This window comes from Dermacentor albipictus, chromosome 3 (genome assembly GCF_038994185.2).
Source record: "Dermacentor albipictus isolate Rhodes 1998 colony chromosome 3, USDA_Dalb.pri_finalv2, whole genome shotgun sequence".
Taxonomy (NCBI): Eukaryota; Metazoa; Arthropoda; class Arachnida; order Ixodida; family Ixodidae; genus Dermacentor; species Dermacentor albipictus.
Window position 1 is genome coordinate 145440505 of NC_091823.1, and position 24137 is coordinate 145464641.

Consider the following 24137-nt stretch of genomic DNA (forward strand, 5'->3'; position numbering starts at 1 on the left):
TTGTTGCTGCTGTGGCCTGGCATGTGACCTGCACCTTTGTTTGGAGGCGCTACGGAGGGGTCCGCCTGCAGGACCTCTCTTGTCTCGGTTCCTTCTCCCGGCGTCTTCTTCCTCCGCTCGGCGCCGTTCCCAATGTCGCAGACGGACGACGTAGGACGTCTTGAAGCGGGCTTTGCAGGACCTTGTCCGCGGTCAGGTGTTTGCCTCCGCACAAGCCACACTTCGGGACACATCCGTGGTCTTCGGCGGGGTTGGGGATTCCGCACCCTCGGCAGGTTGTGTTCGAAGAATCCGGGCACACGTCGATTCTGTGGCCCAATCTTCCACACGCATAGCTTACGTCGATTTGTTTTCTGTGCAACGTGCACTACGTGAGCAGGTTACCGTATCTCACTTAATGGTGTACCTTGTGCCCTTCGAAAGCAATGACGACTGATTGGGTCTTACCGATTCGGTTTGTCTGTAGGGCCGTTGGGTTATGCTTGTGCACAACATTCTCCTGAGTCACCTGGGCGGTATCCTCGAGTGGGATGCCCCTTATGACGCCCTTCACCATGCCGTGAGGGGCCGCTTAGTAGGTACTTACTTGTGCACCGTGCCGCGTATGTCGATCCTTCCTACTGCAGCGTATCGGTCGGCGTGCTCTCTCTTGGAGGTGCTCACCACGACGATATTCTGCTGGAGTTTGGGGCACACGACGTCCTCACTTGATCCATTGGCGGAGATCTGTGCCGCCACACCAATTACACGGCTAAGTTCAAGGCGGATCATGTCGCTCACGTGGAGCCCGCCTCGTGGTCGTAACACGATCTTTATGTCGCCGCGCCGCAAGCCTGGCATGCGCGCGCCCTTCAACAATTTGCCCTTGTTTACACCTTTCGCCCTTGAGTGAGATGTATCGCTACCAGTGGCGCCACCGACGAGGTTGTTGCTCCGGCTGTTGACATCAGCCGTGGCCTCGGTGCCATCTTGGCTCGTTTGCAGTACAGGATTTAGGCCTAGCTTGCCCATGCCTTTGAGCCTGACTCTCACCACCAGTTTTTAAGCCTTACGATCCTGTGCACTGGTCCAGCGAAATTTCGATGCCGTCCACCTGTACAAGCATAGCGGTAATCATCTTAGGTCAATGCTCACTTGCGTAATCACCGATGGTTCGATGTTCCACTGGCGGCTTCACCGAGGCTCGGGCAGGGTCTACCGCTCCTCTGGCCTTGGTCGAAGTCGACGTTAGGCCCAGCGGCGGACGCTCCTCTCGGCACACAAAATTCCTCTAAGTTCGGAAAAAGCGGTCCCCTACCTCGGCATTTGGGTTCCCAGTAGTCCCCACAACTCCATGCATCCGGTCGATGCACTTTCATTAAGGCGTGACTCAACAAATCTGGCAGTTCAAAGTAAAAACACGGAGCCCAGGGGAGATGTGCTCGCTCGCTCGCTTCGTCGTTTTCTTCCCGAGCAGGGAGCGAGGGCCAGCTGATGCACTTAGATTTTTACAGAAATAACTTGCGCTACAAAGAATAGCACTGTTGTTGTTGTAGCCTGTCACACGTGTGGTTCTTACCCACGATGGGGGTTTGGCAAAGAAATCTGTAGATTATTGCAAATTAATATGGAGCACAAATTTCCTAACATCTATGGAATTAGGATTGAATAGCGTAGAATTACCGTTTAAAATAAAATCAAGAAGGTGATAGTGAACGAGTAATAATTAATTTAATAGTAAAAAAAGAATTTAGCAGGGCATTCTCGCCTGAAAGCACGGATAATTGGTGCACCTACTGAGCCGTCGTTTTGTCGCAGGCGGCACCCTTAGAAGTAAAAGCAGTCACACACATGAAAAGGAATTGATATTTGCGCCGCACAAGTTTAACGACTGGGCACCAAAAGATGCGAACATCGACAATCACACCCAAGTGACGGTGATGTCGCATCCACGTTATTATCTTCGTGTCGGCCAGGCACAGTCAGTTCATGGTTCGACGAGTGCGTTGTTCAGGGTGATACGCTATTGCAACCCACTTCGTAAGTCACATCTGTAGGCCAAGTTCGGCCAAGCATTCTGAAGTCGTGTGCAGAGCGCTCTGAAGCCTGTACGAAGCCGCAGGCCAAGACACCAAGCGCTGTCTATCCACAGGGCAATATCATCCTCATAGATAGCTTAGCCTACAGGGAAGTCACTGTCCTGATGCAAACAACTTGGAAAAGGGGCAGGTACGGCGTTAAACAGAAGCAGCGATTAAACGCTGCACTGTAAGGCCACAGTACGAGGTTGGTTTATTCCTCCGACACCCGCTTTCATCCGGCGCTCCGATAGAAAATCATGCACAAAGCGGATGAGATGACTCAATATTCCCGTTGTCACAAGAGCGAAAACAACCGCCTTATGCGGAACCGAGTCTAAAGCTTTCTGTATGTGCATAAATATCAGGCAGACGCAGTGCGCGTTTCCTCGAAGAATTCCAAGCGTTGAGGCAAAGTGCTTAATGCTGCCCAGAACTGAATTAACGACGGGGCGAAAGCCACTCATGACATTATGAAAAAATGTTCGTCTTCTCTAGCCTGACATGCAAAAGAAACAGGACCATGGAAAGAATGCATTCCATATATCATTTTAAAGAACGCTGAGCAAGCAGATAGAATAACCCCTCAGGGCTTATTTAACAGTATTTGGATAGAAGGTATTTCTTCAGATTTATGTGGAGTCGTCGGTCAATCCCTTCACTACTAGAAATTCCTATTCATTTTAAGGAAGAAAGAGTGATATTTACGCAATAGATACTTAAATTTGTACTGACACTTTGCATGTTACTACAAGAAGCAGATGGTTCATTTATTTTTACCTTTAGATTTGTTGAAAAGTCCAGCAAATTTCATAGCTGATGGGAAAAATAAAAGAGCGCTTATGACGTTACGCCATTTATACTACTGCGCATAAATCAGCAACACACTGAGAACCCAGTTAACCTCACGAATAGTGTAGTGTATGGAGAGTTTAGAGGATGTTTTTAGTGTTCTTGCAACACGTGACAGTAAAGAGGGAAACTGAATCGGAGGTTTATTTTGTTGTTATTATCGACCACTGCGTGATTTTCTTGGGCAGGATGTGCAACACCTATACCCATTATTGTACTTCACTTAGAAAATTTCGTACCTAATCATGTTCATGCCTTGCTCGGGTGCAGTAGTCAGAATAAAAAAAAAATTGCAGCGATTATTACCTTGTATTTGATTGGAAAAGCACATTACATCAGTCTTCATTTCTCCGCACCATAGGTTGAAGAATCTGCCTCCATCTTCAGGGAAAAGACGATGTGTGCTCTGTCTGCAAACACCAGCGTCTCCAGCCTCGTCGTGGACGCCATGTCTTGTGCGGGCACAGAAGACACGAGTCTCAAGACACTGCTGAAGAATCCTGCGATTCCAGCTGAGCTGACTGTCACTTGTCATATGTACAACCAACGCCGGAGGTCCTATATGGTTTTTGATGCAGTGGCGGCTAACAAGACAGTGAAGAAAGTGTGCATCCAGAACTTCAATGTGTGTTTTAAAGACACAGAATCTCTCGCGAAAATGCTGCGTGTAAACGACACCATAAAGGTGCTCTGCCTCACGGAGTCTACGTGGGTCATACGCGCGCGGAACGTCGGGGTGAGCGCGCGATTATTTTTATGCTTTTTTCTGCACTAGCATAGCACTTAATAAAAAAGGCCACTTTGTAAGGAGCCGCTGCAACCTCATGTTGTTGACAGTCGTACTAATAACCTTCAATGCATTTCTAGCCGCACAGTCACTTGCCTTAGCTGTTTCATGAAGATTAAAGGCTAGTTTCATCGTTACTGTGGTATATCGACCATTATAAAATGTGCTGCTCCGTCAGTTAGCATAAAACATACATTTTAAATATTTGTCTCTCTATACGACTCTCGCCAAAAAGTTACACGAACCATTCAAGACAGTCAGTCCAGTCACAGAATAGTTTGCCCTCAACAATCTTTTTTAACTTTGCTCCAAAGGAAGTCTCAAAAAGAGGGAGCATGCATGCCGTTTACATCGCACATGACGCTATTGAATTAGGTGCAGTGAAGCCCACGTTTTCAGGGTTAAGTAACCTCGATCCGTTGAGATCGCGTCACAACCGTTTCAGGCTATTGTAATTATTTGCACTAGTCATACATTTACCATATCGTTTTACTGCCACGTTGCTATGGCAACATCGTGCGCACGTTTTTCTGCAACGTATTCACTTGGGTTTTCTGCGGCATCTCGATATTCTTGCGAGATGCGTTCCTCTTTATCAAACTGCAAGGAACAAAATTACACCACACTTCGACCAGATAGAAAATAATGACGTAGCCTGAATTCAAATGCAACGTAAATATTGATGATAAAGGAAATAAAAACTAAGTGGAAAATTGAAAACTAAGTGGAAACAATAATAAAGTCCTCGGCTGTGAAGCAAATATCCCTGTGACCATAACCGCGAAGCTCCAGAGAAAAATCTAACGGAAATTGTCATACCTAAGCCAATCTTGCGAAATAATATCTCTAAGATTCTGTTACTATAGTAAAGTGTTGACACGAAAAGAAATATGAATTCATGGATTGTTTTCTCATTACTGATAAAGCGAAAGGGAATGCCTCAAAGGAGACCTGTAAATGTAAAAGTTCACAATGGCAATCCGACAGAGTAATCTGGTGGGGGTAGTTCCGAGTATGTGTGTATTGAATGACTTGAACAGCCCACACCATCATATTTTTTTTCGCTTTGTCTTTCGTCTATTGTGGCGCACACCCACTGCTGCAGGGCGGGGGATTAGCATTAGTATTCGAAAATTCCAGTAACCATTAAAATTAGTAAAAATTAAGTTTCATGGTTCTCAAGCTTGAGTCATTTTGAAGGTCCCGCCTGGGTAATAATTAATTATGAAGGTACAGCTTGTATTTCAATAACTCGCGTCATGAGCGAACTGACACAGTGCCACCTACGAGATTACGCCAATTTTATTTCCACTGTCCATTTGCAGTGCTGATGGTGTATACTTTCGACGTTGTTTGCCATCCATTACATTATTTCGGGCGCATACTCTACTTTGGGTAGGTAGCACGTTTGAAACCTGTCATCATCACTGTCACGTACACGTCATTTGTTCCACCGACGCTGTTGTCACTAGCATGGATGGATGAAAAACTTTGACAGTCCGAGCACGACAGTGAAGAATAACGCGCATACACATTACTTTGCTGTAGAAAAAAAAACAATTTATATAGGTTGCATATCTTGTAGTCCTCGGCCGCTAAAGTATCTTTCGTTCTGGCCTTCGAAATAAATGCACAGATGACACTTAGTCTGTGTGTAGCGTAAACCTTGCACTAAATATTCGGCACTGTTGTAGAGCTACAGCTGAGTGGTTAGCGCGCTCGACTCCCAAATGAACATTGCCTTACTGACATAGCTACAGATCCTGTTGGAGGCGGTAGTACATTAGTAGCGGCGGCGCAGTGCGGGAAATGCCAAAAATACCGTATGCAAGGACAAGGACGAAATTCAAAAGACGCGTTTTGAGGAGACTAAATACAGGCAGTCTACTTTCTCAGCCCAAAGTGCACACAGTTATTCGGTTTGAATGCTGGCCATGGCAGCTGCGCCTAGATAGCGCCAGAATGCAAAATTTCTCTTGCATGGCGTTTTTAATTGCCAGTGAAGTACTTGAGGCGGCGAAAATGTAATTCACGGTGTCTCATTGCGGCACCCGGTTGCTTACCCTCCTGAGTTGGCCCGTTGCAGCGAGTCTCAATGATGTAGCATCGACTCACGTGGTTCTGATAAAGAGAAGTTCAAAACTAATTGTTTTTTTGATCGTGCGAATTACATTTTCTTTCCTGCAGGCGGTTGAAAATATAGGTGGTGTCAGTTTATTATCACAGAAACACCCCGTAAGGGTAAGCTGATGCTTTCATCTCCAGCCAAACGTTTTTCCTGGTCAAAGGAATTGAAGCCGCGAATGAAATGCGGTCGGAGTGGTCGCAGCGTAAGCTGAGATATATGGAAAACTAGCAGACACAAATCTTATTTACCCATCCGCTCAACGAGCACAGAGCCTTGAATCATAGCATTGGCGAACCAAGTATTATATGTATTGGAGTCGCCAGAAAGCTATGAAATGCCTTATAGAGCCCGAAGGTCACGAAACTTCCCTGGCGGTATTTTTGTCCCTCTCCTAATTTCATGAGAAAGCGTGGGTAAGGTAATCCTCTGGTTATTTGAATACCAATGTTTTTGTCGCGTATCAGTTGTGTAAGCAGTTTTATTATTTGTCTAATTAATTTTTTTGAACATTTCTCAGATGTATCCATCGAACATCAGGCCACATGCCCAGCATCTTGCGTATGGTCTGGTGAAGACGAAGTCCCTGCAACGTCTCGCTGTTCCATGCGAATTTTCTGCTGACGAGATTCGTTGCATCCTCAAAGCTGCCGACAAGTCTGAATCGCTGCAGGAGCTTCACTTTCCCTGCCTAGAAAGTCGCAACTGCCGACAAATATACGATGCGCTAAAGCACACTGGAGTGATGAGCAAACTGACCATAGAGCAGTAAGTAATTGCATGCCAATGGCTATATTTGTGTTTGAGCGCTTGTGGTGGTCTGATGAAGGAAACAATCTCAGGTCGCTTAAAGTGTCGTTCTATGGCCCGCATTGTACATGGACTGAAGATCATGCAATCGAATTGTTCCGGTACTCTGGACACATACTATCCAAATTGCTTGATTCAAAATTGGGAATAACAAACAGCGGGGGAAAACGCTGTTCTCGTTGCATAAAAGTGCAAGAAATAGTGGATGTGCTATGCCATGGTAAATTGGCTCCTGCTTTCACGATGTTCTCGTTTTCCTCATCGTCTTGAATTTCCATCTCCCGCCTTTCCAATGTTTTCCCCAGGTTCAAGAGACGATCGTCTAAGCGAGTCTCACGTAGAAAGTTCAAGAGAGAGAGAAAATGATGCAAACAAAGGCAGGGAGGTAGAAAGTAGAAAGTTCAAGAGTGACTTAATGGTCCGTTGGCCATGGTCAGCTCTTCGCCATGCACCTAAAATATTTTCTTCCGAAAAGGGGCCGGAATTCAAGCAGTCAACACTAGACTTAAGTGATCTTCGCTTGGCCGCATATTGAGGGTCCCGTTATCGTCCAATCTTGTGAATGCATCGGTAGGTGTACACCACACCAAGCCGCAATCGATGGATGAGCGTTTCGTGGCCTCTCCGCAACCGAAGCAGAAGCCGGAACCGTAAACCAGCGTCAAGTCTATGCAGGCGCTCTTGCCCATGTTTGGTGTAGTCCCATTGTCGCGCCATAGAGGTTTTGATAAAGTTACGGAGCAAGGCGTTGATGTCATACCGAGAAAAGTTAAGCCTTATAATCTTCCCGTCCGTGTGGGCCTTTTTCGCCTCCGCATCAGCGTGTTCGTTTCTAGTTATCCCATAATGGCTAGGATGCACTGCAGCACGATAGCATGTCCGGATTGAGACACCTAAGAAAACAGAGACATGACAACATAAACCAAAGGACTATATGCGGTTCTGTGTATAATATAATTGCTTATGAGTTACAGTGCTGGTTATGAGTCACAGAACACTGTCCATTTCTCGAGGCTTCGTTGCATATACAGCGGACTGCTTCTCGAACTCTGGTCAATTCAGCTGCTGTTGACGATGTTCTCTGTCCTGTCTTGAACCGTTACGTTATCTATATTCCAGGTACCGTATAAGCTGCCGCAGAAAGGGTCTGTGTTAGAGAACCATCTGCAAAAACATGTTCGGCATATCCGTACATGTAAGCAATGTAGGATAATGCGAAATTTTTGAGCCCAGAAAGCAGCATTTTCGACTTCTTTGTTATTCCAGGGATTGAGAGTCTCACCGTTGCCTTTGCCATCATCCGGAGTGGAACTTCGGATATGTCATGTGGTTCGAAATCCGACGGCAATAAGTTTTGCTGCGACAACATGGCTTCTGAATAGGCAGTGACAGGCCGTATGCTCGTGACGTTCGTCAGTGGATGATTCCCGTATATGTGTATATTCAGCAGCATTAGATGCACTCGCAATGGCTCAGGCTGCAGGTAAACTCTAGCAGGGCACGTGCGTGCTTCTGCAATAGTGCCCTAAGTAGAAGCACAACGTGGTGGTCCTACGCAAATCCTTAGTGCGCGAGCCTGAGCACCTTCATGTGTACGTACGCCAGATGTACCAATCCAACAAAGTACAGGCGCACTGTAACGGACGTCGCCAACAAAAAGTGCCTTGAACATCTGCAGAAGAGATTATTTGGAAGGGCCCCATGATCTTCCAGACACACGTCGAATGACTTGAGTAAAGCTGTGCAGCTGTTTTCTTAATGCAGAGACGTGTTTCGACCAAAATAAGTCACGGTCGGTTTGGCTCGGTGAAACTCCGTGTTACCGAAGTTATACCCTTTCAATAAATCATAACAAGGTAGCAGGCCATTGAGTTCCGTGTAAATGTCAGGGCTACACTCTTTGTTAGTGAGAGCTGTACTCCACGAATATCTCTCTGTCGACGTTATCGACATTGCACGCTGTAGCTTCGTTTGCACGTGCAAGCGCGCTAAATTCGTGGTCTACAAGGAAATTTCATCTGCGTACACAGTCTAAAGAGAACAACATTAAATAAATCTGGGCTCAGGTTCGTTCAAAAGCACCTCCGACATTGTCTGTCAAGCTTGTCTAAGTATCTTTGAAATTTCTTTTGCATACGGCGTGACGTCCTCATGTCTGATGTCAATTTCGTTCGCCTGTATTTCCTCTCGGTACGACGCCGGACGGCCCACAGCTCTTCATTTGTGTCGTCAACGGATGTTCTTGAATTTGATGTTGGGATGATGCGTTTTGCTACGTGCATTGTTGCTGTAATATTGTCTTCAATCTCTTTCCGAGGAATGCTACAATCCCAGTACTCTTCCAATCCCAATTCCAATCCCAGACCACCCGCTCAGAAGACGTCAGGGCCCGCGTCACGGCGCCATTTAGTCGTGGTGTCGTTCTGCAGGCGACTACATGAAGTTGTCTCTCTCTCTCTCTCTCTCTCTCTCCAGCTTGTTTCGAAGGGCATCCCAGTCAGTCCATCCTGCGTGAGAACTTAGGAGTCCTGTAAACCATCTAAGCTGCGCATAAGTAGGTAGGTGATCACTGCCATAAGTTTCAGTACCTCTGCACTAGGTCGCAGAAGATGAAAGGCATTTTGAAGCGATAGGTAAATCTAGACAGCTGCTGTACGTTGTACCACGAAAAAATGTTTGTGAGCCGTTGTTCAGAATGTCAAGGTCATTGCTGTTTATGAAGTTAAGAACCTGTCTTCCTCGAATGTTTATGGTCCTGCTACCCCAAAGATCGTGATGCGCGTTAATCTCACCAACTCTAACATGAGGTCCTTGGCTGGAGTCAAGAACAAGAGAATGGTGTTCATAGTCAAGCCTTCCTCTGGGAGAAATGTAGTCGCCAATGGTCGAGATTGTCCGGCGCTTTAGTTTCACTGTTATAGAAACGTACTCGTTGCTGTTGAGCATCGGAACTTGGTTTAGCGAACACTTGAAGTCACATCGCATGCATATTGAAACTTTGCTAGGATTTCCACTTCTCTCACACGCGTTCGTATCCAGAGAGTCTAAATGTCGATATTATATTCGGCTCGCATATCACAATAACTGGAAGTCGATGCTTGAGCATTCTCTGTTTAAGATCTCTGAGGCGACCCCATAGGCCTCATGCGTTCCACTGAAATATTAGGGAACGGCGAATCCTTTCCTGCAGTGATAGCGTTAAAGTTGACGATTCCATGATCTTTGATAGCTTTTATTAGCAGTAAACACCAGTTCTGTTGCGTCGACAATTTGCGCCCCAGCCTTGGCAACGGGCGTCTTAACCAATGTAGGCAGGGTTCGCAAGAACTGAGCCAACTGTGCAAGCTCGTTCATACTGGCGTTGCGGCTACACTTCAGTACTCCGAGATGGCAGGGAAGGCCACATAATAGTGTCCTTGGTGTTCACAAGATTTGGCGTGGCTGAATGTGGGCCTGGCGACTGAGGAATAGCAGAAGCGCACGAATACTTTTCAGGGAGTACTGGCTCACCTGTTCCCGATGCTGACCTCTCCCTGCGATTACGGGAATGCCCATGGTGGCGGTGTACTTTGGCAGCCGCTTCTGTGTGTAGAGCAATATCGTACCATTTTTTTTAGCACGGACATTTCACTCACTTTCGAACAATCCTTCGACGTTGCCTCATGCGGCCCATCGCAGTTAGGGCGCTTCAAGTCAGGGCCAGCACACGTGGACTCATCATGATCACCACCAATGCGGGGACATGTCGTCTTGTTCGCGCACACAGCACTCACGTGCCCGATTTTTTGGGCATTTACGGCACTGTAATGGCCTAGGGACACCTGCACGGACAGGATGCCTCGCTTATCTCATTTTCACATGTGTTGGTAAGTTTTCTCCTTCAAAAGTGAGCTTTGTGCACCTCGACCGTCCAAAATTGTGCATGTCTGTTATATGCACAGTTGAGGAAATTGGCGTTGGTAGAGCGCCATTATCAATAACTCTATCCACATCGTGGATCACGCCGGCGGTGGTGCTGCCTCCATGTAGGATGAATGAGTGGACAAGTATAATTCCCAGCTCAGTTACAGCTTTTACAGTGTCGAGGATGGTTCGTGCAGTCGGCATTAAGTGGTGAATTCAGGGAATTGAGGTTGCCTGTAGGAGTGACGGGGATGTAGGCGATTGTGTACGCTTGCTATGAGGGCGACTAATTGTAGTTAAGCTCACTCCCGCTTGAAGCCCTGCGAAGTTTCCTCATCAACCGGTGGTCTGTGGCCTCGGTACACCCACCGTCAGATTGCATGTCACCCACGACAGAGAAGCTCGATGACCTTGGCAGAGTCACGTTCCCATGGTCGGGCGCAGCAGACCGACTTGCAGCTCGGAGGTCAGCCCCCAACCGTGGCGGCAGAGAGGACGGAACGTCCGTCATTGTTTCTTTTACTGTACCCGCCATAGAGGCGTCGTTACTCCCAAAGTTAACTGAAAAACCAGAGCGAAGCAGGAATAGCAACTAATAAAGACCTCATCTTCTTCGTGCGAGAAATGGTGGATGTGCTACGCCATGGTCAGAATGCCAAGCAATCCGACTCTGAACTATATTGGGTAGTCCAGTTTTGCTGCTGTATTGCCGCAAATATTTCAATAAATACAGTGTACTCTTTCTGCTCAAAACATAGAGTAGCTCCAAGTATTCCGACAGGATCCAAGCATGACTCCCGCGCCACCGCTAACGCGTCGGTACCCGCATGAGCATGGCGGGTGCGCGCCGGTCGTGTTTGCCGGGTGTTCCGCTTAGCTGCTCTGTCAAAGATGTGTGGATGGTTGGATGCTATGAACATCCCCTTTGGAACGGAGTGGTGGGATGCCCCACCAAGCTCCTATTATATTGCCTAATGTTCACGTCATGTTATATTGCTTAATTCACATAACCAAACCTTCTTACAGTATTTGTATTTGGAACTTTGTATTTGCACGTCTCCATTGTTTGTCGTTTCCCTACTTTTCTTCCACCAATCTTCCAATCGCCGTTTACTAATCTCTACTGCGGGCATGTTTAGTTTCCCCTGCTCTCACTGAACCCAAGGGCTTCAATTAGGCCAGAGATGCCTAAATCGATCGCTGGGCAGATATATTCTCATTCTAATAAAACATGCTCCATCGTTTCCTTAGCTCTACCGCAGCAAGCACATGCTCCTTCTTCATGCTTATATATCGCTTTATAAGTGCGTACTCTAGGGCATCTTGATCTCGCTTCCAAAAGTAATGAGCTTCCCCTTCAGTTATAAATTGTTTCTTTCCAACTTTCGTGTTTCTTTAAGCAGTTACTCATAGCAGGTTCCTTTTCCATTGCCGCCACCCAGGAGATTATCTCAGCCTCTCTTACTTTCCGCTTGACCTTCTTTGTTGCTAGGTTGCTCACTATACAGGTCACATACTTGCTGGTAAGCTTCCCGGTTATTTTCTTCCACTGTGAATCAATGCTTTTCCTATACAAATACCTGTACACTCTCCAACCCTGTTTACATTCTTCCATATTCCTCAATTTCTCTTCGTATTCAATTGTACTGCGAGCTTTTCTCTCTTCAAAGCTTGTCCAGCCCATATCACACTGCAGCTTCGTTTGTAGTCTTCCCGTGATCGCCAAATGCGAGGTGTCCCACTGACTTTTGGTTGTCATCGAGTCCTGACTGTAGCCCTAATTTCAAACAAACAACCGCATTTCCAAAAATAAGTCCTGGAACCAATACACCTTTCCACATACCCCCAAGCACCTGCAACCTATTCAATCCCCATAGCGCTCTGTGCTTCATTATGGCTGCGTTTCTCTTCTCCTTTACTGTTATTGTTTTTCCTGTGTTTCCATACACCTATTGCGTTCGTTTACCAAGGAATTTGTAATATTTTACCCGAGGTATTTCCTGGCCCTGTATTGCCATTGTCTGCTCACTGTTTTCATTGAATACCATACCTGATTTTCTAACGCTAAATTTCGAGCCTTAACTCTCGCCCTCGTGGCCATAGATATTAGTCAGACGTTGCAAATCAATTTGCTTGTTAGCTAGCAACACAATGTCGCCCGCATAAAATAATCCTGGAAGCTGCTGCTCCACTACTGTACCCACCTGTTTGCATGAGAGATTAAACCCTATATTTTTTCCGTGTAGTGCCATTTTCGTTCTGACCATGTGCATCATAATCAACAGTGTTGATAAAGGGCACCCCTCATTCAGTCCTTTGTTGATATCAACTTTCTTGTTCTTCGTCCCTTCCCATTCAACGCAAACGTTAATTTCTGGTTCATCTTTCTCAAAAGGTGTAGACAATTGTCGCCTAAGCCTTGCCCTTCCAGAATATCCCGCAAAATTTTGCGGTCTACGTTGTCATACGCTCCTGTAATGTCTCAAAGCCATATATAACGGTCTGCATTCTACTATTGATATTTGAATACACTGAATAAGAACAAATAAGTTATCATCCAGACGCCTACCTATTCTGAAGCCATTCTGAAGTTCTCCCAAAATGTCGTTATCCTCTGCCCATGCTTGCACCATTAATTTGATTGCCTGCTTTCCTAACCTGTATATTACCGATGTAATGATCAATGGTCTATATCTGTGAATTCTATAGTTCTCACCCTTCATAAATTAAGTTCATTCTATCTTGTTGCCAACTGCCCGGTATTCGTCTCTCTTTTATTCCGCTGCTTTGACAAGAGCTTTCTTACTTTTTGGTCCTAGTTCATTATTCAGCCTAACCGGATCCTCGTCTAGCCCTGTGGCTGTACGCTTAGGAATTTTCTCTTCGGCTTTCTTCCTAGTTGAAATTTGTTAGCACCAGTTCTTTTTCCATCTGGTTCTCTTTCATACTCTCTTTTTCTTGGAATACAACCTCGTCATTGCCTTGGAAAGATTCGGCTGTTAGTTTTCGGATAAAATTTAATGCCGCTTTCCCTTCCAGTTTGTTTCATTATTCGTGTAGGATACGTTTTTGAATTGCTGTTGACTTCCTCCCTAATAATTTTATGTGGTTCCTAAATATTCTAGGTGTGGCCTTCTTTTTCTCACGTATTTATGACAACCAGCGTTTAACAACCTTTTATCTTTGCTTGCAGCAGTGTTTAAACCATGGACTTTTCCTCCCGGGTATATTTCCCATTTACTGGCTACTTCATTCAGCGGCAACTGCGCCTTCTTTACCTGCCCGGGCTCTCGCGATGATTTCTGTCGTTCGGCGATCGCTTCTCATATGTCCGAACAATAGAAAGCATGCCGAGAGCACAGGTAGGCAAGGAAGGTGCAGTTCCAGCTTGACGGTACCGCGACCAGTGGCCGCGGTCACTCTGAGAGACCTCAGACGGCAGCAGAAAAAAGGATTTGTCTTTCAGTTTCTGCGTAACAGATTTATGCTTTCACGTATATTCTAATAACAACCGAAAGCGATCGTGTCTACAGCTTGTGCGTAAGTCGTGCTTTACGCAATCTCTGGCGCAATTATTACTTTAAAAAAATAATAGCCTATAGAAGAATAACAGCCTATAGAAGAATGAGCATGTATGCTGCACTTCGGCAGACTTGCATGCGCGCGTGGCGTACGTATATTGTGGGGGTGGTGCTTGTGTATAGTCGTCTAACGTCCGGACCAGCTTCACTGTACGTCCACTTTCATAGGAAGGAAAAGAGGCAATTTTCAACACATTCATATACATCTATGTGATGTCATCACCTATTCCAAGGTCCATGCTATCCTGTTCAAGCGCGATAGTCGCTCAAAACTGGGCTGACTATCTTGACTAAAACATCCTCAGAGGTTTTTTTTAGAATAGCAACGTACTAACAAAAGCTGTGGCACATTACATTCAATCATCATCGAATAGCCAACAGTAACTAAATTTAGGAACGACAAAACAGTTTGTGGCACTGTTTGATGAGAATACAGGTGATAACGCTGAAGGAGAAAAATGTCATCAACGGCTCCATTTGGCTCTCTCAACGCGATCATTTCACATGGCCCAATCATATTCCAGCCAACAGTTGCAAGGTGTTCTCATTTCCCATTGGGCTAATAGAAGTTTGTCAGAGGTCTATGCAACCACAGGAAAGGTGTGGTGACGTTTACAGAAATGTATGTGCGCATCAGTGTGCTTATGTGTAATGTTTCGCTCAGCCATTTACGACAGCCCTAATTTTTACCTCCTTCAGTTGAGTTATCATGTTCCTTAGTAGTACCACAACTGTTCTCATAGATCCATGCAATTTCTGGGTGCTTTTTTTAGATTACGTCTCGAAGTCGACTCCCAGCTAGCACAGATGGTCACCTTCTTCAGCGAAGTCCTCGCCGACGACTATCGCTGTGATCCTTTGAACCTCGTGCACGCACGCCTTGGCCACTCGTGCGAGCCTCTCGGAACCAGCTGCGGAGACCACCTCAGGGCTCTTTATCTCACGTACAATACAGGGAATGTGCTCCTTTCTATTCCACTGGGCATAAAGGTCTATTTGGCGCTGACGAAGAGCCTAGAAACCCTGCACATGGATTTTACAGCGACCAGTGAAATGGCTGAAATCATCATAAGCGGTATAGTGAGCAACGAAAGCATCCAGGAGCTCCGCATATTCAGTACGTATGTTTCAAGTATACCGTTGGGGCTCTATTAAATCCCCAAGTATGGGGTTTTCCTTCACGCTTCAGTGCACACGTAACCCGTAATTAACGTAGCTCACTCGGTGCTGTAATCAGAATTGCACATCCTGTATACCCGCCGTGCCGCGCCTTTGGCGCTAGCGTGTACCAGTGAGCATGAGAGCGTGGTTTTGATTTTCGGATACCGAGACCGCATTAGGAAGGGGAACGGAATGCAAATTACTTGTCTTTTTCATTAAATAATAATATTCGCCATTTCTCTGTGCTAAATCGAAAGCCTAACTTTGTCGCTGTATTTCAAACATATTGGCAAGCCTCCATAAATTATTGTATGTGCATTGTGTTGTACATGTTGTTGTCCGCAAACATCAGCCCAGACTGTGTTGGCGCACCTTTTTGCATATTATGGATGTAAGATGGACGAAAACCTAATTTACCGTTTTCCTGTCATTTCATGCCCTTCACATTGAGCGTGGACAAGGATGGAGACAGAGGGGTTCCTTGCTTTAGCCATTGGTGAATTTCCACTAGCTCTGCGCATTTTCGGCCTTCTCATAAATTTTGTACCTATTTGTACCTATACATATCCATTAGCACCTCGGCGAAATCCTGACCTGCAACATCGCGCTTCAGTATATCCTGTTGGAATTCCCTGTGTACGTTTTCGTGAGCTCCTTTATTGTCAACTAATCCTACTCATAATGTTTATTCCGAACTATTGAAATCGCTGTGCACTGAGCTACTGCAAAAACTCACTCGTGAGCCGGCTCACTGAGGTAGTGACTCTGGCTGACCCATGAATTTTAGCCCGAGCGAACCCGGCTGAGTAATATTTCGGTGAATGTGCGTGCAAGTGAACCCGACTTAGTTGAATTTTGTGAGTCTGAGTTAGTAGTGAGCCCTAAGGAAACAATATAATTTGTGAGTTCCATTCATTTTGCCGACCTATGGGTAGAACATCGTATTTCAGGTAGAAGTCATACAGGTGTCAGATAATGCTCGATATATGTAATCACATAATTTTCCAGCAGTACAGTCGCTGCAGTGAAGCCAGGCGTCACATGCACTGCACAACAGGGAAGAATGCTTTTTGAAGCATCTAATTCGTAAAATTATCGTAATTTTTGCTTTACCACTCGCCTGTCTTGTTTCGCTTTTGGCTGAGGGAATGTATGGTGCGCGGGTGTACGCTTATGCGAGTTTGCCATATATATGGCTGTTTGAATGGCTAAAGGTTTTAGTCGTGAGTCAGCGCTCGTGTTTTTTTCTCTCTTCTTTGTCCACCTTTTTAGTGCGCGCTGTAAGTAATGATAATGCAGAGGTCTAGGCACCCTTGTCATGTGTCCGTACTTACCACAGCCTTAAACAGTCGCTTTATTAGTGCTGTTTATGCCACAATCCATAACTCTCTTTCAGCTTCGTAGGCGCTTCGTGTCATTTTTACATGAATACACTAAGAATTTCATCACCGGTGATCATCAGCTGTCAACCTCGGTAGGATTTAGAATAGTATACTGCTTCAGGTCCTAACTTTTTATTTGTGTCTGCAGATCTGTCAGAGTAAAACGCAACCTCGGGTAATAACACAAACATTACTTAGTGGTTGGTTTGGGAGAGCATACGTGATGCCTAGAAGAGCTTATGTTGACGCTCGAGTTGCAGTTGGCCTTGAAAAACGCCGTAGCGGCCAAGGAGACAATCACTTAAGTGGACCCAGCGTGGTAGCCAAGTGGCCGCGGAGTTTCCCTCCAGACCTCGCGGCCACGGCTTCGATCCCGCATGCAGCAGCTCCTTTCGAAGAGTACGAAATTCAAAACTGTCGTATGCTTAGATTTAAGAGCACCTTAAAGTTTAAGTCAAAATTATGCCGGAGTCTCCGACTACGCGTCCCTGGTAATGGTATCTTGGTTTTTTTGCACGTAAAACACACTTTTTTAAATATTTTCGTACATAATACAAATAACAAAACGTGAAGATGTGCTGTCAGTGCAGCAAAAGCAGCCTGCAGAAAAGTCAATGCGTTAGTGAATATAATCACGAGAGAAAAGACGCAATCATTCAAGGTGGCCATTTGCAGCAATCTGTCATTTCTCTGCGCAGAATTCTCTGTGAACAGCTTGAGCCTGGCGGTCCTATGTCGTTGGCTGGAGGCAAATCGGCTCCTGCACAGCCTGGAGATGCATCTTAGCAATGTCTCCGGAGGTGTTCTGGTCGCCGGCCTCGAAAAGGTTCTGGGGTACAACTACACGCTCACTTCGCTCGATGTGCATGAAAGCGATCATTCCTTGATCACATTGCTCATAAGGAATATGGTAAGCAGGGGACGAATGTTGCGCAGTGTTCAGATGCTGATTTGTATAGTTCCGTCTTGTATGAAACAGTGAACTTTTTTCGTTTAAAGTTCTTTTCAAGGTGTGCCTATGTCGTATAATGCTAGGGGTGTGCGAATAGGGATTTTTGGGAACAAATTGAATACGAAATGCATGGTGCCATAAGCGAATTGAAGCGAATATGAAATATTTTTCAAATAGTTTTCGAGTAAGGAAGAGCTGTTATCACAGATAATATAAAACGATGTTCACATCCCAATTCTCCTAAAGTTAGAACGTTTATGTAAATGCATATGTTATGAAGCGTTGTTTATTAAAAGCACAAATGAAGCATATAGAGCAAACACACGACTCTTCAGAGAGTGCGAATGATCGCTGTAGAGCCTGCAAAACACGGCTTCCTAAGTGATGGAGCCTACTGCACTACGCAGGTTACCGCGTTTTATGTCCAGAATATACCCGCGGAGGTAAAAAACTACCGTAGTTTGGGTCCAGTTGTATGAATACTTGGGCGCAGCTCATGTTTCGAAATATTCGAAAAGTGTTTAAAATATTTGCGTTCACGATTAGTGATCATTTGAATCGAAGACCGAATCGAATAAGACACTATTTGATTTGTTATTCTAAAGTTTAGAACATTGACATATTCCTAGTCATAATGCCAGTCTGAGCTCAGCCTTCAGATCTGAGAACGACAGCAAGTTTAGCTGGTTTGTACGAATGCATGCTTGAATAAGGTTAGGCGTGTAGACACGCTTTGCTTTTTGTAACGAGCATTTAGAACATCAGCGCTGGTGGAATTCTATTGTTATAGCCACTTGTCTAATTAGCTCGTCATCGACTGATACCTATAGATGGATGGATGGATGGATCATTTATTAGTAGCAAAGGAACAAAAGCCCCAGTTCGGGCCTCTTGGCAGGCTCATACCTCCTGGCCCAGCCCGTTCTTAACGTGCTGCACCAGAAGCGGCCAGCAAAGTTTTTCAAACTTTCCTGGGGGAGTGGTCTGCCCCTGCAAGCTACCGGGACACTGGTCATTTGGCAGTTTAGAAAATATAGTCTTTTTGAAGGTGGGGCTGGCAGGGCCCTCCCACAAGGTGTGTTTATTTGAAGGATAGGCACCGCACTGTTTGCAAGCGGTGGAGCCTGGGTCCATGTTAATATGACGAGTATAGTGTGGTGTGAGTAATGTGTGTGTTTGCGCTTTTCGTATGACTGAGGCGTCCTCTCTCGAATGCCTGTAGGATGGTGTGTTAAGAAGTGTTCATGCTTCGCTGCGAGACTTCAAAATATGCAGCCTTTTGTTTCACTGTATCTTCCGCTCTTTCCTGGAGTTGTCTTCTACAGGCCAAAGTATAGAGGTATCAGATTTTCTGCGCTAGAGAGCTTGTGTGCTCTTAAATTTCCTCGTAATCCTTGATGGCCTGAAACCCATTATATAAGTACATGTAGAAGGAGGAGAGAATGCAAGCACATTTGGATCTTTGTGCGTTTTCGCAAAAGCACGTCATGATTTTCAATGTCTCGGCAAGCGCCTTGACTGTTCGAATTGTCATCGTGTCAGATGTATGCGTCATTTCCGTTATGGCAAGCATTATCGCCAGCAATTCCGCGTCTTGTGTCGTTGAGACTCTCAAGCAAATTTTGACAAGCGCCGAATCATGACTCACGACTTCTGCTTTGATACTTGGTATAATGCTAAGACCGTTGCGTCACTCAAGTATAGGGAATACAAGAATTCGTGAGCCTACGCGTATAAAACTCATCCAGTTTAGCGTAAATGAGAAGAACTGGTGCAAACAAACCTTGGATTTATTTCTGCACGAATCATGGCTCAAGCTTTGTTTAGGACAATGTCCTGGTGAATATTAGACTTTCATTTTACCCTATTACCTTCTTTTCAATTTTGGTCAGTTAAAGCACTAAGGATGCAGAAATCGTATATGTTGTTATGTGAATCGACATTAATTGTTATTGTTCTCAGCGCACTCTCAGTTGTCAAACCATAGAGCTAACAGTTGTTTCCGAGCAAACCTTGCTATGCCGAGCACCTCGGTGTAATCGATGTACTCTCACCGATACCACAAATTCGGTAGCGCCTACCATGTTGTGGATGCATATGGGACAGCCCGCTCTACCCATCAGCACAAAAAGCGGCTAACGCTGGTGTTTGAGGATTCTCTAAGCCACGCCTATGCCAAGTTTTCTCAGTTGGCTTCTTCTGGTTGTCGACTTAGAAGGCTCTGGCTAGATATTTCATTGATTTAATTCGCTATAAAAGATATATCCTGTATCCTATAACAGCAACCCGTTATGAGCGTATTATAATGCATATCGCAAAGCATGACTTCGCACATCATGGAAAGGGTACGTAGCGATCCCTTAATATTAAAACACACTGATACTTCAGACAACAGGACGTTGTCAATGAGCTGGCTGCTAGCTGAGGTTCACCGCCTGCATACAAAGTACGTTTACTTCGAGCACCACCTAATATATATGGCAAAAACTTTCACAGAAAGAGCGTAAATTTAAATTTATTATAGGGCATAAAGGTGAAAGGGGAGCTAAAATTTCCACAACGGGACGTTTTTCGTCAGTATTGGCCGCCTTCGATCATGCCTAATATTGTCAAATTGGTATCGCAATCATGCCTTCATGCGTGACCGTTCTGTCATGGTTACTTCAGCTCGTCAATCCAGTTTCATCACCCTATTGTCTTCATACCGTCGCCGTGCCTCGGATCCGACTGTCCGGGCACAACAATTTTTTTTTTGATTGCTTGACAAAGACCCAGCCCTAACCCCACTCATGCCTGATGCCGTCTACAAGGCAAAACCATGCAGGTTCAGTAGGCGCTGATCTGGTGGACCAGTAACATTCTCATTGCCACTGCAGTTTGGACTAGGATTGCGACCAACTTATTGACTGACGGAGATAACGCCTTGTCGCTGTTGCTGTGTCCTCTGAATATGTGTCGGACTTAGTGTTCATACACACTTGCGAGTCACAGAGCTCGTGCGACCGTCACTGGCCTGCGACCAGGCAGCGGCTCGACAACATCGACGTTCGCATTAGCAAAAGCCACCTCGTTCCATCGGAGAACTCTCAGGAAGGGCGCCGTTCGCGCACTTGTGGGCGTTTCATCTGCTGTGACCGTGTCTCCCGTATTCGAGCTTGGTGTGCTCTAGTCTCTCGCTGTTCGCCATGAACCACAACGACCTGAGTGAAGAGGAGGACGTCGTGGCGGTTTTGATATGCACCGCAGCCGTACAGGCACTTAAAGCGCGCAGGCAGAAAAGACGGCGGCGGTGGTGGGTCCGCCCGTGCCTCCGTTCGGGGGAAGAGGCAACCGGATGTGCAAAGTCTCGCACGTTGCTCCTAGGGCATCGCTGATCGGTTTAGTTGTTTGCGGCTCGCAGTGGCAAGGTTGAGAACTCGAGCAGCGTGCGACTGGGTGCGACCGTCGCTTTTCGTTCGACCAATGCGACCATTTGCGACTGTCGCTTTGCGATCAGAATGGTCGCACGACCTTTGCAACTTGCAAGTGTGAATGGGTCCTTAGTCTTGCACTATACTGCAAGCGGTCGCGAAAAAAGAACAGCATTCTTCGCTAACACCGACTGAATCTTTGTCTAGACCGTGTGCCGTAGCATGTGGCATGCCCATATATTTTTTACAGCGAAGCGATTAGACTACTTGGTGCGGATTATTCGTCAGCTCATGCTCACCTAAAAACAGTACCGCCACTTATCGGCCGTGACCACTAAGAGAGACCTCAAAGGAAATCTGGAGAAGGGCTTTGTTCTTTTTTGTTTTCTTTGTAGCTTCCGCGTAACAGAATTGTGTTTTCTCGTATGTTCGAATCTGAAGCTATTAGTATGCAGCTTGTGTGTATGTTGTGCTTCAGCAATTTTATGACCCATATAACTTCGAAAAATTCATTTAGTTCAGTAAGACACTTGCGCATCGCGGAGGGCTTTGAATAGTGAGTATGCTCTGTGCACATCCGCACACGTACGTGCGCGCGTGACGTACGTGTGCATACAATGTATCTATCCCAGATGGGCGCTCTGCCCGCTGTTGCATCTGTCGCGCAGCGTGTGTTGCGACCGAAATCGACTCTATGGCAAACATTGTCCAAAAACAGTACCACCGCCTAGCCGCCGCGGCCACTAAGACTAACCTAAAACTAATTCATAGGAGGGGAACGGTGGCAATGAAACGCGTCGAGAAAATGCACAGGCGAAAAATGCATTTCACGGCAGCGATATGTCTCGGACGTTTGGGCCCGTTTCATGTCCCTGCAAGTAATAACAGCACTATCGTAAATCACCTAACAGTTATCAGTACGAGTGCTCTCTTTCCAAAGAAAAATTAGGCGCTGTCGGTTGCGAAAGTATTCCTCAGAGGCCGAGTGAAAACGACTAGGCATGCGAGTTTTAAACGTTGCGAATTTCGGCCCACAATATGAAATAAGCAGGAGCAAAGCCTAGCTGAGTCTATAGCAGAGTATAAACAGTCAGCGTTGACAGCTCTCGCCCTCTCTGGCTTCGAACCCCAAATTTTCTTTTTCTTTCTTCTTTTTTTGTGTGCGTGTGCGCGTGTGTGCGCGCGTGTGTGTGTGCGTGCGCGCGCGTGTAATCAGAAGTGTGAGTAGCGCAACGCATAACTTAAGTACGCATGGCGGAAAGTGTGTGCTTTTCCTGCGTAACAAATAGAAAGTCTCGCTAATACAGTGATTGAAGAGATCACAAGCGATCGCTTAGCACGACGGCGATTTAGACTGTAGGAACACGCGAGCACAGTGGCCCCGCGCTATCTTGTATGTACTGGCTGTGGAGGAATAAATGGGCTGAGATAATGAAAAAACAAAGCAACCCTTATATCTGTTTTTTTTGTTTCTTTTTTTTTTGTGGCGTCGCTCTTTACTGAATATACATATCAGCCATAACCGTGTAATGCTTGTACAAATGAACGCCGTTCTACCTGTCCGCCGCGTATAGCGAATACTCGAATTGGAGCTCCGATCATTAAAATTGCACCCAAGAAATGCGTATTTACCAAGTCCAAACATATTGTTTTGCCTGGGGGTATTAGAATGAACACGGCGGCTCGAAACCCGATATAGATATGCTGTGTGTGTGGTCGTTTTCTGCATCACCGCGCCCGCAAACTGAAACTGGCAGAGAAACCGTGAGCGGCCCACTCATCGCGGCTGCTCAACACAGGAATAATCTAGAAGATTCAGTGTCTGACTATGCTTTGGATCAATTTGTGTATACACCATTTGCCAAATTTTTATTTTATGATTTTATTCTTATTAGCTTTGATGTTTGTTTTTCAGGAAGTAGTAGCCAACTCTGTATTCTCCCGTTTTAGGATTGCCTTCAAACAGACTCCGGCATAGTTTTGCTTTACAAGCAGTATGTGCAAATAAAAAAACATTATAGAATACTTTGAACGGTAGAAAACAACTTTCGCACATCGGCATACCGCCTGCGTCTCTTACTGGTTTGTGGCAGCGTCAATTCTCCCGCGTAGCTAGAGTGTTTTATAGCTGTGTCGTCGGAATATGATATGTTTGAATGTTTGACGTGCAGGTGACGCGCAACAACGGATTTCTGAAGCGTGCTGCGGCCTATGTTCTCGGATCCTCGCAGGAAACCGCCGCACTCGCTTACAAAGATATGTCGCGGCACCCTCAGCTTAAGGCGGAAGTCCAGCGAATAGCATCGATCAGTGAAGGCGAGGCTGACCAGAAGATTCTCAATGCTGAGAATCGGCGTCGTGCTCTTGAACGTACCAATACGGATTCATCCATGCCATAGCAAAAAAAAAGAAGCGTAGCTCTTCGTGCTTCAGTACCGGTGCGTGTTCTATGTGTATAATAAAGACTGTATAACGAGCGTAAACAATCCTCAGAGCTCAGTGATATTTGCATGTTTGCATGCTTTTACTCTTATATTACATTTTCATTGTAGTATAAGAGCAAAAGCAGCCAATGCTCAAGGCGTGGCGGCGTTCTGCTGCCCTGCGCTTCAAAGTAATTGTCACACCCATTGCCACCCCCCTTGGCAACCAGGCCATGGCAACCAGTGCGGAACTAATAGCCAGAATATGTGTGGGTGGAGCGAGAAGAGTACCTGCAGCACCGAACGTCGCAAGCGTTAGTCCGTCCCAAAGTCAGCACCGTTCCCAGCGTTCATTGGAGTCACTGAGGCCGAGGATGGTGGATAGCTGCGAAACTTTCAGGAGTCGCTGCTCTCCTCACAGAATGCTTTCATGTAGGCTTCATCTTCTGTCTAGGCTTTGACACTCATCCTAGTTATTATGTCCCATTCGGAGCTAGCCTGTGAAAATTTGCCTCTTCAAACCAAAAGAAGCAGTTTTCCTCACTACCTCTTCATCGCTTCGCAAGCCTGCATCATCACCTTGAGGAAAAAGGTCAGTGTGAGCTGGTGGACACAGTGCCATCAAAATGGCCCGAGGAAGGCGACGAACTCTACACAAGGCTAGAGTCTGTTGGCCAGCATTTCTAGGTCATTA

The 24137-nt window shown here is 45.9% G+C and overlaps 1 protein-coding gene across 3 annotated transcripts in view; it reads left to right on the forward strand.

The window, feature by feature from the left end:
• The window catches only part of LOC139057603 (uncharacterized), an 87755-nt gene extending 64249 nt beyond the window's left edge, over window positions 1–23506 (forward strand). For all 3 annotated transcript variants that reach the window (XM_070536120.1, XM_070536121.1, XM_070536122.1), the window contains 5 exons: window positions 3271–3645; window positions 6342–6589; window positions 14889–15232; window positions 17357–17568; window positions 23192–23506. In XM_070536120.1, the coding sequence (XP_070392221.1) occupies window positions 3271–3645; window positions 6342–6589; window positions 14889–15232; window positions 17357–17568; window positions 23192–23419 (1407 nt within the window). In that variant the 3' untranslated portion in view covers window positions 23420–23506. The remainder of the gene's footprint in view (window positions 1–3270; window positions 3646–6341; window positions 6590–14888; window positions 15233–17356; window positions 17569–23191) is intronic.
• Window positions 23507–24137: the final 631 nt, after the last annotated feature.